This window comes from Oculina patagonica, chromosome 7 (assembly GCF_052425735.1).
Source record: "Oculina patagonica isolate OP01 chromosome 7, crgOcupat, whole genome shotgun sequence".
In the NCBI taxonomy this organism is placed as follows: Eukaryota; Metazoa; Cnidaria; class Anthozoa; order Scleractinia; family Oculinidae; genus Oculina; species Oculina patagonica.
Genome location: NC_135764.1, coordinates 2,232,197 through 2,245,831, shown reverse-complemented (window position 1 = coordinate 2,245,831; position 13,635 = coordinate 2,232,197). Strand labels below are relative to the sequence as shown.

The window sequence follows — 13,635 nt, the reverse complement described above, 5'->3', positions numbered from 1 at the left end:
AGTAGAATCATTTACCATCTCTACTTTATGGTGTAATCACACAAACGATATACTGGTCGCGTAATAAGTACAATTTTAGAGTGTACTTTTGAATTCTCAAGTGTTTATATAGCATGATTATTGAAAATGTTTTTTTTGTAATGATGTTTTATAAGATAATCACCGCGAATCGCACAAATACTATGATTTTTATTACGACATTTTCTGTTTACATTTTTTACATAACATGGCTTTCAGCCAATCGGAACACGCCTCGGTGATCGCGATAGCTCGAACCCTTCGGAATCGAAAAAGAGTCGAGTTATCCCGGAGGGTAAAATAAGAAAGGGGGATCGAAAAAGGTTCGAGTTACCGAGGGTTTAAGTTATCGGGACTCGTGAAGCCCCTTTAAATTCTAGAACATCCAATTCAAAAGAAGGGTAGCTGCTTGACTTACAAAAGAACTTCAGTGTGCTCAAATCACATAATCCGTGCGTGCTATTACCTTGAATGAATTATGAATAGTCACAAAACCCAACGATGTAAGAATTTGTAGTTTATTGTTTCTTATAGAAATTATTACAAAATTTAAACAACTTCGTTGCAAATCGGCCTTTAATAAGCCAATGTGGTCTGACATCTCAAGGGCTAAACAATGTGCCGATTCGCCAACTCACAAAACGGCAGTTATTGCGAAATATTCCCGGGAATATTGTCCAGTTTCGTTGTTCCCATACACCTGAAGAGAAAGGAGAAACCCATTAGAAGCTTCTTTGTCTAAAAAGCGTTCTTACCGTGTTGCAATGCATTGAAAGTCAATATATATCAAAAAAATCAATAAATAAAAGACGCCTGAGATATTGCTCTGATGTACTACTGAATTCTCCGAACCAACATTTAAGAAAATGTATGTCATTCACTAAGAAGAATTGACATTTCGAAATTGGGTCTGGCAAATTTCCGTGCAGGGCAGAAATACACGATTCTTTGTCATTTTAGATATGGAATACATAGAAGAAATTATGTTTTCACTCAACTGACATATTTCTTTGATTAGGATATTTCTCAAAGACAATAATCTCTGAAATCCACCGTTTGACGACCTTTTCAAGACGATGGCGAAAGGTCGACCCTACAGTCTACAGTTTATAGGAAGTTGTGATAGACAGTAAACATTGTTTCGTTTTGGTCAGTTTTGATGTAATGATCTGTAATGCTGACAGCCAGAAAGGCAGAACACTCTGGAAACAGACATACTGGAGTATATCTTTCACTTGATGATTTCTTCTTCTCATGCAACATTAAGACCACCAAACTATTATGTGCATTTATAAGTGTCCCCTTCAGTCATGCACAACAACAATGAAACTATAATAAAATATATAAACTACGATTCGCGCAATACAGTTCCTAGTCCTAAAATTAAGGGAGTAGCTTTAGGAACAATAAGCTCGAATTAGCAGCAGTTATGAACGTGGCACGTTTTCCAAATTTAAAAACTTGACTTCGATGTCAACACCATCTTTTATGTCTTTTTATGGAACCGACTTTATGCCACTTTCTTTGGTAATCCGGCGAGGAAGCATAGATAAGCTTATCTCCGGTTTTCGTGGGTGATCATTGTAATTTGGACCACCAGCTTCGAAACACATGTTCTCAGAGTTCGCTCTTATCTACGCCGTGATTCTTGTCACTGACAACTTTAGTTCCACAGTGATCCACCCCACCTGAAGCGGTTGAAGGCAACCGACAGACGGTATGATTCTACGTCTTTGAAAATTGAATATACATTTTTCAATATTATTTTTTTACGTCCTTTCGGGCAATAGTTTTGCACTTTTAAAGGTAGTCTTTTTTAATAGCGTGCGCCTTTCGAGTTATGGTGCACGCATGAGTTTTGACAGCACGAAATCGAACGAAAGAAGTGTAAGAGTTGCTCGAGGCGATAGCCGACAATAACACCAGCTTCTCGAGTGCTCTCCAAACTCCCAAGTGCACCAAATCAAAAACGCAAAGCTAAAAACGAACCAGTTTTTCTTAATTTATAACATGATGAAATGCAGGGATAGGGAAAATTTGGGCTATATTGGCGCTCCGTTTCTCTTGGTTTCCATTTATGCCAGAGTAATGGCTATATAGAAGCATCGAACTTTTTCTACTTATTTAGCTCTTGCGGGAAGTTTACTAACAGCTGACATATAATGAAACTGAAAATAGGGTGGTTTTAAGCACCATGTAGACCAGCACGTTTTCATACAGATTGAGAGAAATCAAGGTTAGCCAATTTTTGCAATTCGTTTCAATGTTGTCCTGTTTTGATAATTCGTGCTCATTTGGCATAGAAGTGTTTCTTTAATTAATGTCTAACTACAGTTTTAAACTGTTATTTTTTGGAATGAATAGACAAGTGTATATATAACAGACACAAACAGTGATCGACCTGAGCCTCTTCAATTTACAACAAAATCCTTCCTCGATCATTTCTCGATTGAATTTATGCAGCGGTTTTGCGATGACAGAGTGATAGTTTTTGTTTATTAATTAAGTGATATTGTTGTTGTTTTTTGTACCTATTTGACCATAATTATAACGCCATACTTCTATGTAAATGGCTGACCGCGCACGCTAACCAAATTGTTATGGGAAAGAGACCTTGCCTATTTACAGCTGGCGATCTCCATTTGCCGCAGCGATCATATCAGAAAGTCGACCTTTATTATTAAATCTTGTTCTGGTATTTTTAGAACATCGTTTGCTAAAATTACCCTTTGCTCTCTATTTTTGTCTTCAGCTGTTGCAGATGTTAAGCGTTAGCTACGATTCCCGCTACCTAGCAACATCATCCCGGCTCCGCCACACGGCTCCCTGGCCCGAGTTCGAAAACTGGTGACCGATTCGCTTGTAAGTTCTAAGTTTTTGCGATAGCAATATTTAGAATATTCAAACCATGGCGGCATTAAAATACACAATAAGTAAAAAAGAGGAGTTTATTTTTAGTTCTCAATTCGAAGCTTAATTATTTTTATCAACATAATAACAAATACGGTAACTGAAATATCTCCAAATGATCCCAATCTTGGACGATTAAGAATGATCACAATGGCTAGTATGACAACTTCCTAAAATTCAAATAAGAAAAAAAATGGTATTGACATGTATTAATTTTTCTTCATGTAACTTTGTCGGCGCAACAAACTCGCTTGGGAACTGAAGGACAATATTTAGTTTTCAGGCGAAGTAGCAACATAACAATCTTGTTGCAGGCCTAAAGATAGCCTCCAGGCGGCAAGAAAGGGCTTGCCAAGCGTGATCTAGCACGTCAGTTATAAACATGTAAGGAAATGTCTGTCTCGAAACCCCTTTACCCACACCGACTGGTATCATATCAACAGCCCCTGCTGGGAGGGTGAAGTTTGCAAACTGCCCGAAGAGACTGACGAAGAGTTTGTTCTATTCCTAACTGGGTCCTAACTTAACATTAAAGCGGTCGTTTGCGCGCAGTTCTATACAGTTCAGTCGGTGATACATTATTCAAGACAGCATCGCCTCATGCCGGCCTCCCTGGTGATGGATTTCTTCGTTTTTTTTAGTATAATTAACTCTTTGGGCTTGATTGGGACTACAACCAAGCTAGGGCGGAACGAAAAGTGAAATGTCGTCCAACACCACCGCGAATCAATGACAATTTCGCGCTAACAACCAAAACGCGCCCTGATCTTAATTTTTCATTTCTATTGTCCAAGATTGCAGCCTATTCAGCTTAATCTAAGTTAAGCGAAATGCACCGGTGGCATTCAAAATTGGAATCATACTGCGACAGCGAGTAAAAAAGCGCTTGCACACAGAGTCTCACTGCTCTAAACATGCCCTCAATACTTACAGTTTTGAAAAAATAAAAAAAATGGTTACAAAATATGTTTCGTTACAGAAGGTAATTTTTAGCTATGTAAAATTATTTCCGATTATGCGTTCCGTGGTTTTGTATTATGCCGAAATGAGGTCATAAGCGGCACAAGCACAATGGATCAAGGTTAAACTGTGTAACATTGGGCTAGCTTGTCAGTTTTTAAAATTGTTTCTTTGTGAGTGGACAAAAATATGTCGAAACCCGACAGGTCGGCGGAATACCTTACTGAGTGACTACCTAATTTATTCTTGAATGTTTGAGGGGGCAAGAGAGTGCTAATGAAATCCAACTGAAAGATTCCCAGTCGGAACAGCAAGCACACGCTGGTACCGCTGAGCGCTTGTAAAACTCCGCGCCGCGCGAACCGGAATTTCTTCACCTCAGCAAGGGACTAATTTACCAATGCTGCGAGTTTGAGGGGGCAAAGATTTGATTGTTTCCTAGAATCAAACAGTGGATGAGTGATGAGGCGTTAGGAACATACCTGGCATAGGTCGGCATTAATGTTTATTGCGTACTAGGCGATATCCACTTGAGAAGTAACAGTTGTACCTAATGTACAGTTATGTAGAAGGATATCGTGACATGGTGTAAAAAGGTCAATTAATTTTCAAGAACTTTTTCCGGAATTCTCAACAAACCGTTAACAACTGACACTGAATGATTTTCTCGCGTACTTATCTGCACTTACAAGTGCTGAGGAGTGGAGAATACCGCAATTGTTTGAAGAGCCTTGATTGTAATTCTTATGGCTATTTTTTAAAAAAAAAACTGGCTACAGTTATAGATTCGACCGAGAGTGAGAGAAAGAATAACAAGTATTTGTTTTGTTGTTGTTTTGTTCTTTATGTTGTTTGTCATTGACAACAGCTCAAAAAGTTGATGACTGTATGATAGTTATATTGGAAAAGGAAGTAAAAAACAAAATGGAGCGAAACCAAGTTAAAACTAGAACACTGAAACAAAGGGAGACGTTTTTTAAACAAATATTTTTTATTTGTACGTCAGATAGTCATACCAGGCTAAACTCTCTGCACTGAGAGACTCTCATGATCTCGTCCTTTCTAGACAAAAAACGAGCTGAAATGAGAAATATCTGTTTACGCCGGCGAACGCTTTTACATATAGCGGTTTTGAGACTGTGATATCCGGATGTAGTTAGCCTGAAATCAGTGCCGAGCCGTAACTGGTCACTTACATTTATCTTCATTTGTAAATAATCTGACAGTTCTACTGGCTCAATTCCAGAGTATAAAGGGAATGTAACTGAGATATGCTCCGCTCCGCCACTGTTTCAGACAACAAATAATGGCACTTATTACACTGGTCATCGTGGCAAGTATATAATTCCGAAATGCCATCGTGATAATAATGATATGTACCCTGAATAAGCTTTATGTAACAACTGTAAATTGTGTCCTTCTCCACTGCACTCTATTACTGCCTGCTTAGTAGCAAACACAAAGGTCATTTGCGCTTGTAATCCGGAAAATGGCGCGTTTTTAAATGTAGCTGACCTCAGTTTAAACTGCAAATAAACCACTGCGGAAAAAAGCTACAACAATTCTAGGTTGTGTGAGCTATAGTAGATCATAGTAAAAAGAAACCCAGTTGTGTTTTTAGACTGGTAAAAACTCAACCTTGACGATTAAAGAACTGTCCCCCAAAGATAAATTTCCTCATCTGCCTTGAAATTCAGTCATCTCATTATGAGAAATACATTAAAGCGGTTTGACCAATACACTGAAAATTTTGCGTGAGATAACAAAGTGCAATAAAGATGTCATTGTAAAAAAATTGGCAGACGTTTCTAGCCTTTATCTTGGTAGCAATATAAGATATAAACCACAGAGTAATAAGGACAAGGAATATCTAGCACAGAAACGAACAAAATAACTGTACATATTTCACTCCGAAAACTTTATGAAAGTTAGGTACTCAACGAACAAAAACCAATACTATTTTCACCTTACATAAATAAGCCCTCACTAAAGGGAGCAATCCTACCAAGAGTTCGACTTTATTTGAGATGAATACACTGCAGAGATCTCGAGCTTTGAAGAGCTAAGAAAAGGGTGTAGCCGCTTTTCTGTCTTCCGATCTCGTTCAGTAAACAAACGGTGAGATTTCAAGGCATAGAAAGGCAACAAACACCACCCAAAACATACAACTACAGCAAGAAGACTACTCCAACTTGGCTAAAAAGTGAGGAATCGAGGGTAGAACTGACCAGTTGAGAGACGGTGATCACAAAGTAATTTCCAAACGAAAAATGTCGCCCCTGCAGTGTGAGGGTATTGCGCATGGCCAGTACTTAAATCAAACACAATGTCCTCACATCTGGTGCACATTTCACAAAATTTTCATGAGAACTTTGAGGTGATGTGTCGGTACTTTTCTTTGTTAATAAACACGGCTGGGAGCCATACTACCTGTGGTTTTTTAATCACTCCGACAGCTCGCTTAAACCGTGATAATTTACAACAAAAAAATATCCGCTACTCGAGATACGCTGCAAAAGAATGCATAATTTACAGAAACTAAGTTGCATAAAGATGCAAAAGCGCAACTATCGATAAATTAAAAAAAAAAATAACGCTGACAACACGCACAAAAACAAAAGTTCCAACAGCAGTAAAGTTCGCTGTAGATCTTGTCAATGTGTGATGCAAGTCTCCATCAGATAACGAAACCAAGCGCGGAATTTCCAATCAACAAATTCTGCGCGCGTGTAACTGAACCACTAATTAAGCGTCACGGCTGCGCTATAGCTCGCAGTTTTTGGACAAACCTCTCGCTCGTTCGTTCCATGAAATTTGCGCGCTGCAAGCCATGTACCTCATTGAGAGCCTTGTTGATGTTCAAGACAATAAAACGACGGCATTGTTGAAATGTAACGCTGTCGTGTTGACCGTTTGACAATCACAATCGACGCGGTCTGTTTGTGGACGGTATCAATTTCAGCGCGCATTCTCTGACCGGCCTAATCTCAGCGAGAGAAAGTCCTGCTAATTACTTTTGATACGACAAGCCTGCACCGCGGTGTGAAACCCTACCGATTTCTAGCTTTTAATCCTCGGAAATGTACCCAAGAACTTACGAGTTTGTTCAGCCTAGCTCGTACTCTTACGCTCCACAGAATTTTCCAGGAGCACTGCACTATACTTATGGCTATTCCCAACCGCGATGTGCTAACTTCAACACACCTTTGCAGTCACAGGTTCAGTCAGGACTGCGATATCCTCCGCCTCCGCTATCGCACCTAACCGAACAAATGAGTGGACATCACCGCAGTCAGACAGAAGATCGTCCTTCGTGTATGCTTCAAGAAGCTTGGAGACCAAACATAAGCTGCTCTAGAACTGAACGTGAGCAGTTAGATCAGGAAAATGAAGCGGAATCGGTCGAAGACGGTGTAACAGGTAACTACCGCGATTGATTTGGTTTCTTTGCAAAATTATCGGTTCTTTGCCATGTCTTACACGGTATAATCTACTAAAACCAAAACAGAGCCTTCTTATTACTCTGTTTAGCTTCCCTCGTCAACAGCACAAGTAAGTTTGTTGTGTTATTCTTTCACAACTCTAGCAGGAACAACGAGGTTTCGTGCCGCATGAAGAGGAGGTTGCGATATCAAGAGGAATTACTTTGGTGTTAATATCTCTGCAGACATAATGCTAGTAGTTCACACGTTTAGATGTGAGAATAAACTATTAAATTGTCACTTTGAATAGATTACGTTGGCTAGTCACCAAAGAAATTTACGTCTTTGATAGCACAACATTTCCCAGTCCGACTTCGTTCTTCTCAAAGCTAAATCAACTGTTACCATTTAGTCATCACAATTAATTTGCACGCAAACTAATTTAGGCAAGCAAAACCTACCAATTAACACTTTTTATTTATTTTATAGTAATTGTTTTTTGGTAATCTGTAATCAAATTAAGAAAATGGACTTGAATTATTTAGAAGCTCTTCAGAAAGTTTGACAGTCTCAATTGATCAACTGAACAGATTTATAATTGCTAAAAACCCCTGGTTGTTTCGAACGTTGACGCAATGCAATTCTTGAAAGACTGGCTTTTTGTGCAGTTTCAAATCTGGCTACATACTTTAAATATTGAAAGTAAATATATACTGACTCTTTTTAGTTGTTCTTTTACACTTAATCGTCGCGAATAACACAGGAAGGTACAGTCAATCCCGAAGATTTGCACTGCCTCAATCAGTCAATGCATGAATCTTGACATTATATACTACACCATCTTTGATACTCAACAAACTTTCCAGTTGCTAAAAGACAAATAAATTATTAATTTTCACCTTGAAAGCGCAACTTTCTGGCACCCTAGCAGTGATAGAAAATAACATTTTAAGGTTATCAGTGGTTTGGTGTGAAGGAAATGAAAGGAATGAAAGTGTCGTTAGTTATCTATCCATTGTAGCTTGTCTTTAGAATCATAAACTTCAACATGGCTAACTGTAGATTCAGAACCGAGCGCCACACATTTCTTTAAGTATCTTTGTTTATTATAAAGGTTTGTTCTTCCTCTAAATGAAAGTCCGAGTTTTAAGACTTCAGACACAGTTCATCAACAAGACCACAAAAAGAAATGGAACTGCCAAACTGTCGTTCGTCAGTCTCCATGAACTGATAACATGCATTCCTGTTCTCTCTCGTTAGATTTCCGATTTTGTGGTTTTGGCAATTACTAAACACTGCTTTTATACACGGCTGAAATTAGCTACCGGAATAACTAGTCGTCACAAGAGAACGTATACGGTGTTGTATATTCAGTTGATGATAGCTTCAAGAGGCTTAATTAACGAGAAACAAGACTAGTCCCTGCATCTGTGCATGGTTGCCAGGCTTAGTTAACAATTGAGTTCACTTTGAAATATTTCACTTCATCATCAGTTATTCTAGAAAGGTAGCACAAGATCACAGAGAATACTTGAGAATATGTCCATTACAGACAAATTTTAGAATTCTAAGGTAAAATTCATACAAAATACTCTCGAGCTTAACAAAGTCACGAATGTCTTCGCTGACAGCGTTTGTGCAACTTCTGGTGCTTATTTCTGTTTCCAAATTAATGCTTGAAAGAGAAACATAACGGTTTCTTAACACTTAAAAGTTAAAGTGGGAGTAAACATTTGTGGAAAAAAATTCGCTATGTAAGCCTCTGGTTAAAAGAAAAATATTTGGTTTTATGAATCATTTGAGTTATTGCATTGTCCAAAATGGGCCGCATGCTTGACTTACATACTCAAACTACTAGATGCGTGAGTTCAGAAACAGCTCAAAATGTAGGTAAAGTTTTTTGCAGTTTAAAAAACAATTTCTTCAAAACTGTATCACTTTAAAGCATACTTTTTTATCGAAATAACAAATTTTTAGATGCTATAGGATAGAGACAAAAATGCCGTGATGATCACGGATTGGAACTGCTAAAGATGCATGATACTTGTAACAAACTTTCCGATACGAAGTGACAAGTTTGAATGCCAAAACATTTCCTTATTTTCTGAGTGCACTAGTGACTCTTGTATCTTATCAAGAACATACATTTGACAGAAACAATGTCTTTGGTGTTTGAGCTAAACATTATAACACTGTAAAATGACATCTACACATAGATACGCCATAAGTTTCTAAAGACAGAAGACAGTATTGTTTGTTTGATACAGCGGGGCTGCCTGGGAAAGCCACAGTAGGTGTTGGCTTTCAGACGGTTCCAACTACTACACTTGTATAGATTTACTTGTATTACATGATCAGTTGAATAACATAAATGACAAATCCTTTGATAAATCTCAGAACCGAAGCAGAGAGTTTTAAACCTTCGTTGACTTGCAGTACGGCGCTCTGACAGAAACGATTTGCCGGAATTTCAGAAACCAGTATTTGGAAGAATTTCAAGAACTGAACTTTTGTTACTAGTAAGAGATTTTTTTTCTTTAAATCCAAAAAACAAAATCGACACGCTCAGTATATAAAACTTAATTTGTACCGCTGGATTACAAACAACTTACAAGGAAGGGTTTTAGGTATATGCTAATAATTTCTTCTATGACAGTATTATAAAGCACTCCGGCTTTCAACACCAATTTCCCAAACGGTAGGACAGGCCCCTCTTTAGGTTCACTAAACACGTTCATTGACTCAAAACCACAGAAGGATATGTCTGCTTTTAGAACTTGGTCAATTATCAAGAGAAAACGACACTGATCGACCACAAAAATGTTGATTTTAGCGGAGTTCTTTAGGTGCGGTTTAGAAGGGAGGGCTTCAAAAGGCACCGAACGTCATCTCGAATACGGCAGACCCCGTGATCTACTTCAATTGTTCAGTCAGTGGCTGAGCCTACTTCCTACAATACGGAGACGTTTTTGAATACTACTCAGTCTGAGCAAGCCAAACGATGCAAAAACAGCCAGATTTCAGGAAGGATTTGACAGTAATTTGTTCTTTTGTGCCCAAATAACAGTTAAATGGCAGCAAGTTCCAAAACAAACGTAAAATAAATAGTCCCATCTGAAAGTCATCAAAATGACGTCCTTACATATTTCGGCTCCAAAAACGTACAACACAGTTCTCAAGCCATTTGTTTATGTAACGTTAAATGAGCATCGCAGGTTTTTTTCCACAAGAGATAAGAATTTGCTTTCTTGCCGCAGATCTAGACTTGCTATGGAAATAAAAGAGATTCAGGCACTCTGAGTAAATACGATTAGAAGAACAAAAAGCCCTGAGGCAAAGTTGAAAGATTCTTGCCAATCTTTGTTCGGTATTGTTAAACATGCTTTTGCTGAGGAGAGGCTTAAAAAGGATACAATAAAAATTAAAAGAAAATTCCTGTACATTCTACGTTCGGGACTTGTTCTTTGGTTGTGAATAAACTGAAAGCATTTCTATGCGTTTATTTCTTTTATCTCCTTATATAGATGGCATAATTTCCCTTGTCGATAACCTTCAATTAATCATTTTATGCCCGCAAAGAACACCCGTAAAGAGGTCGGAACGAGTATGCATAATATCAGAAGCTGTGCCTCGTCAAAGGACTTAAAATTTCGATGTCAAGTTAAATTTCGTCTTATATAAACTGCGTTGCCGACTCATTGAACTAATAAATGCACAGAAGCAGCTAAAAACAACTAAAACTGGAGCCGTGCTTCGATTCATAACGACTATGTACACAACAAACCGTTCGTACATGATATGACGAAACACTCTTACGTTTGCCCAAAATTAAAAGGCGAAGAGAACTGAATCACTTGGAAGTAAATACCGAAACAAACCCGTAAAGACTGAAAACTCAAATCTCTGCAGCATACACGCAGTTTTTCAATCTCACTGACTGAACATTTCATTTTAGGAATCAGGCTTTATCACTTACATTCAGCTCGTCACTAGGTTCGCCGGAGTGCCTTCCTTCATAGGTTATCATGGCGGCGGTCTCCTTTTTACCCTTCATCAAAGACCAAGGGATCGCAAAAGAGTTTTCCTGCTTCTTAGCATGACTACAAAGACCACTTAAGGGCTCTCCTCTTCACCGCGTGAAGAAGCCAGACGCTAATGCTGCGCTCAAGCATGCCTACAGAGTCTGTGTTTCGAGTTATGAGCACTCAAAACAAAAACCTAGACTGGAAAGGCCATTAAGAAGCCACAGTAGAGATTTCCCGCTTAAATGACTTTAACATCTGATTTAATTTCTTGTGAGAAAATTAGAAAGAAGTTGTTTTTTTGTAGACACCCTGGCGCGCCTCTCAGCATTCGCCGACTTAAGCTATTTTTCGTCTTCTCTTTGTTTTTCCAAACAGATTCGCCCTCTTCCGAGGAAAAAACGAGATCTTCCACGGACAACAAGAAGAGGAAAGAAAGGACAGCTTTCACCAAACATCAGCTCCAAGAGCTTGAGAATGAATTCCTTCGCAACAACTACCTTACAAGATTGCGGCGGTATGAGATTGCGGTGAGTTTGGACTTGACGGAGAGACAGATAAAGGTTTGGTTTCAAAATCGGCGCATGAAGTGGAAGCGAATCAAAGGCAAACCATTACAAAAGAAGAGCAGTTATTCTATTGAACTGGCTGAAGGAGAAACGGCAACTTAGTTAATTGTTCCGGGGTTTAGAAAGGAATCGAAAAGGAAAGTGATGTATCCTCGTTGCGTGTTTGAGAAAAATCAAACTGTATTTGGTTGTACTGTGACTTGTGAAAGAAAAGAACAAATTCTAGCAAACACAGATGTTTGAACAAACAAAGACAAAAAGACAATGTACGATCATGAACAAAGAGGAAAGATAGCTGAAATGGACACTTTTACTAACAATTAAACGTCCTTGTCATTTGAGGTAGCGGCATAAAAGAAAGGCGGTGTGAAAAGACAAATTCAAATGCATTGATTTCCGGCAGATTATTATTTTGTGCAAATTAAATCGGGAGATAGAAATGATTCTTTTCATTTGCATAATTTCTGCGAGTCTTAGAACAATTTCTATTTCATAGTATTTTTTCATTACATGCAACTTTTTTATATCATGATAAAATGCGCGGCATTTTACACAAAAAAGAAATTTAGTAGTTCTCACTCGCGTTCAGTCCTGAAATGTGCCGCAAAGTGAAATTCACTTCATGAAGGACAAAATCGTCCAGTAATTAAGCAGTTCATTTTATTTGCTACTTCTTCTAATTCTAGTTTGATCCTTTAAGTCCTTTCAATATACAGAGGGAAGTTTATACATGGCCAAGATCATATATTAACCGCGGAGTTTGAATATATTTTCGGGTATTTTTAATACGACAGTTAATTAAGGTTTTGAGGGACAGAAGTTTATTTACATTCTTTTACACAGCTCTTTGTTCTTGTGTCCATCATACGTACTAGTTCGCCAAACCTTTTCAAACTGTTACATTGGTCCACGAAGTCCGTAAAACAAAATCTTGATAGACCTTGATACAAGTCACAAATATATGCTCCCTCCGCCGTCCACTTACCGCTAACATGACGTCTATCAATTATAAATTTTACAGATGAACATACGTAACAACAATTTCTCAGTTCACTTTCTGTAGATAGGAATTTTTGTCTTGCTGAAATCCAGCTAATCATACATAAGGATTCTCGCGGATTTGTATACTTTGTATACTGTATTGCTTCGGTATACAATAAGGAAGCTGATACTACTATTAGACAGTTAACTTTTTGCAGCTGATTTTTGAAGAAACGTACTGGCAGCTTGTAAACTTCCCATGTCGCTATTGCTATACCATTTATCTCAGTTTCAACTTTAATTTGACTTCTGTATCAACTTTGCCAATAAATAAACCACAGCTTAACATTCAACAGAACTCACCAGCAAAACAAATATTTGGGAATGTCCAAGAGCATTTAGGTAGCTTAGTAGCAGATTCAATAAAATCTTTATCACTTGATGATTCGCGTGTGTCTTGTCTCGCTCCCGAAATGTCCTAGCCTATTCTTGCTCGAACACATCAACTTTTGCCTTGATTTGTTCTCAAGTTTTCTTTGTAGTTTTAGCTTAAAATCCAAGACTCTATTTGGTAAATAAATGCCAAGAAGCTATTAAACCCTGCTAATGGTTCAACGGATCGGATTGGATAATTTTTTGTTGAAATTCCCGCAGTTCACGACAATAGCACCAATTGGTCAGTTTGTAAAGAAAAATCCCTTATAATATTTAGCTCTATTTTTTTCTTCTTCCTAAAATATTAGCCCGTTTTCT

General features: G+C 38.1%; 1 protein-coding gene and 1 long non-coding RNA gene across 3 annotated transcripts; one reads left to right on the top strand and one right to left on the bottom strand.

Moving 5' to 3' along the window:
- Positions 1-528: 528 nt before the first annotated feature.
- LOC144659971 (uncharacterized) lies at positions 529-11,514 on the bottom strand. Of its 2 annotated transcripts, XR_013572000.1 has the most exons (3): positions 11,287-11,514; positions 3,040-3,098; positions 529-720 (listed from the first exon to the last, which is right to left on the bottom strand). It is a non-coding gene; the product is annotated as an uncharacterized LOC144659971 (long non-coding RNA). The 2 variants fall into 2 exon arrangements; XR_013572001.1 differs by lacking the exon at positions 3,040-3,098 and having other exon boundaries at positions 529-718.
- On the top strand, positions 6,439-13,324 carry LOC144659970 (uncharacterized). Its single transcript, XM_078520504.1, has 2 exons — positions 6,439-7,308; positions 11,711-13,324. The coding sequence occupies exons 1-2, from the start codon at positions 6,969-6,971 to the stop codon at positions 12,001-12,003; spliced, it is 633 nt and encodes a 210-aa protein (XP_078376630.1). The 5' UTR covers positions 6,439-6,968; the 3' UTR covers positions 12,004-13,324.
- Positions 13,325-13,635: the final 311 nt, after the last annotated feature.

Bases quoted from the DNA above. Each gene is read 5' to 3' on its own strand.
- LOC144659970 (XM_078520504.1), top strand. From the start codon at position 6,969: ATGTACCCAAGAACTTACGAGTTTGTTCAGCCTAGCTCGTACTCTTAC. The intron at 7,309-11,710 runs GTAACTACCGCG...TTTTCCAAACAG, and splicing joins GGTCGAAGACGGTGTAACAG to ATTCGCCCTCTTCCGAGGAA.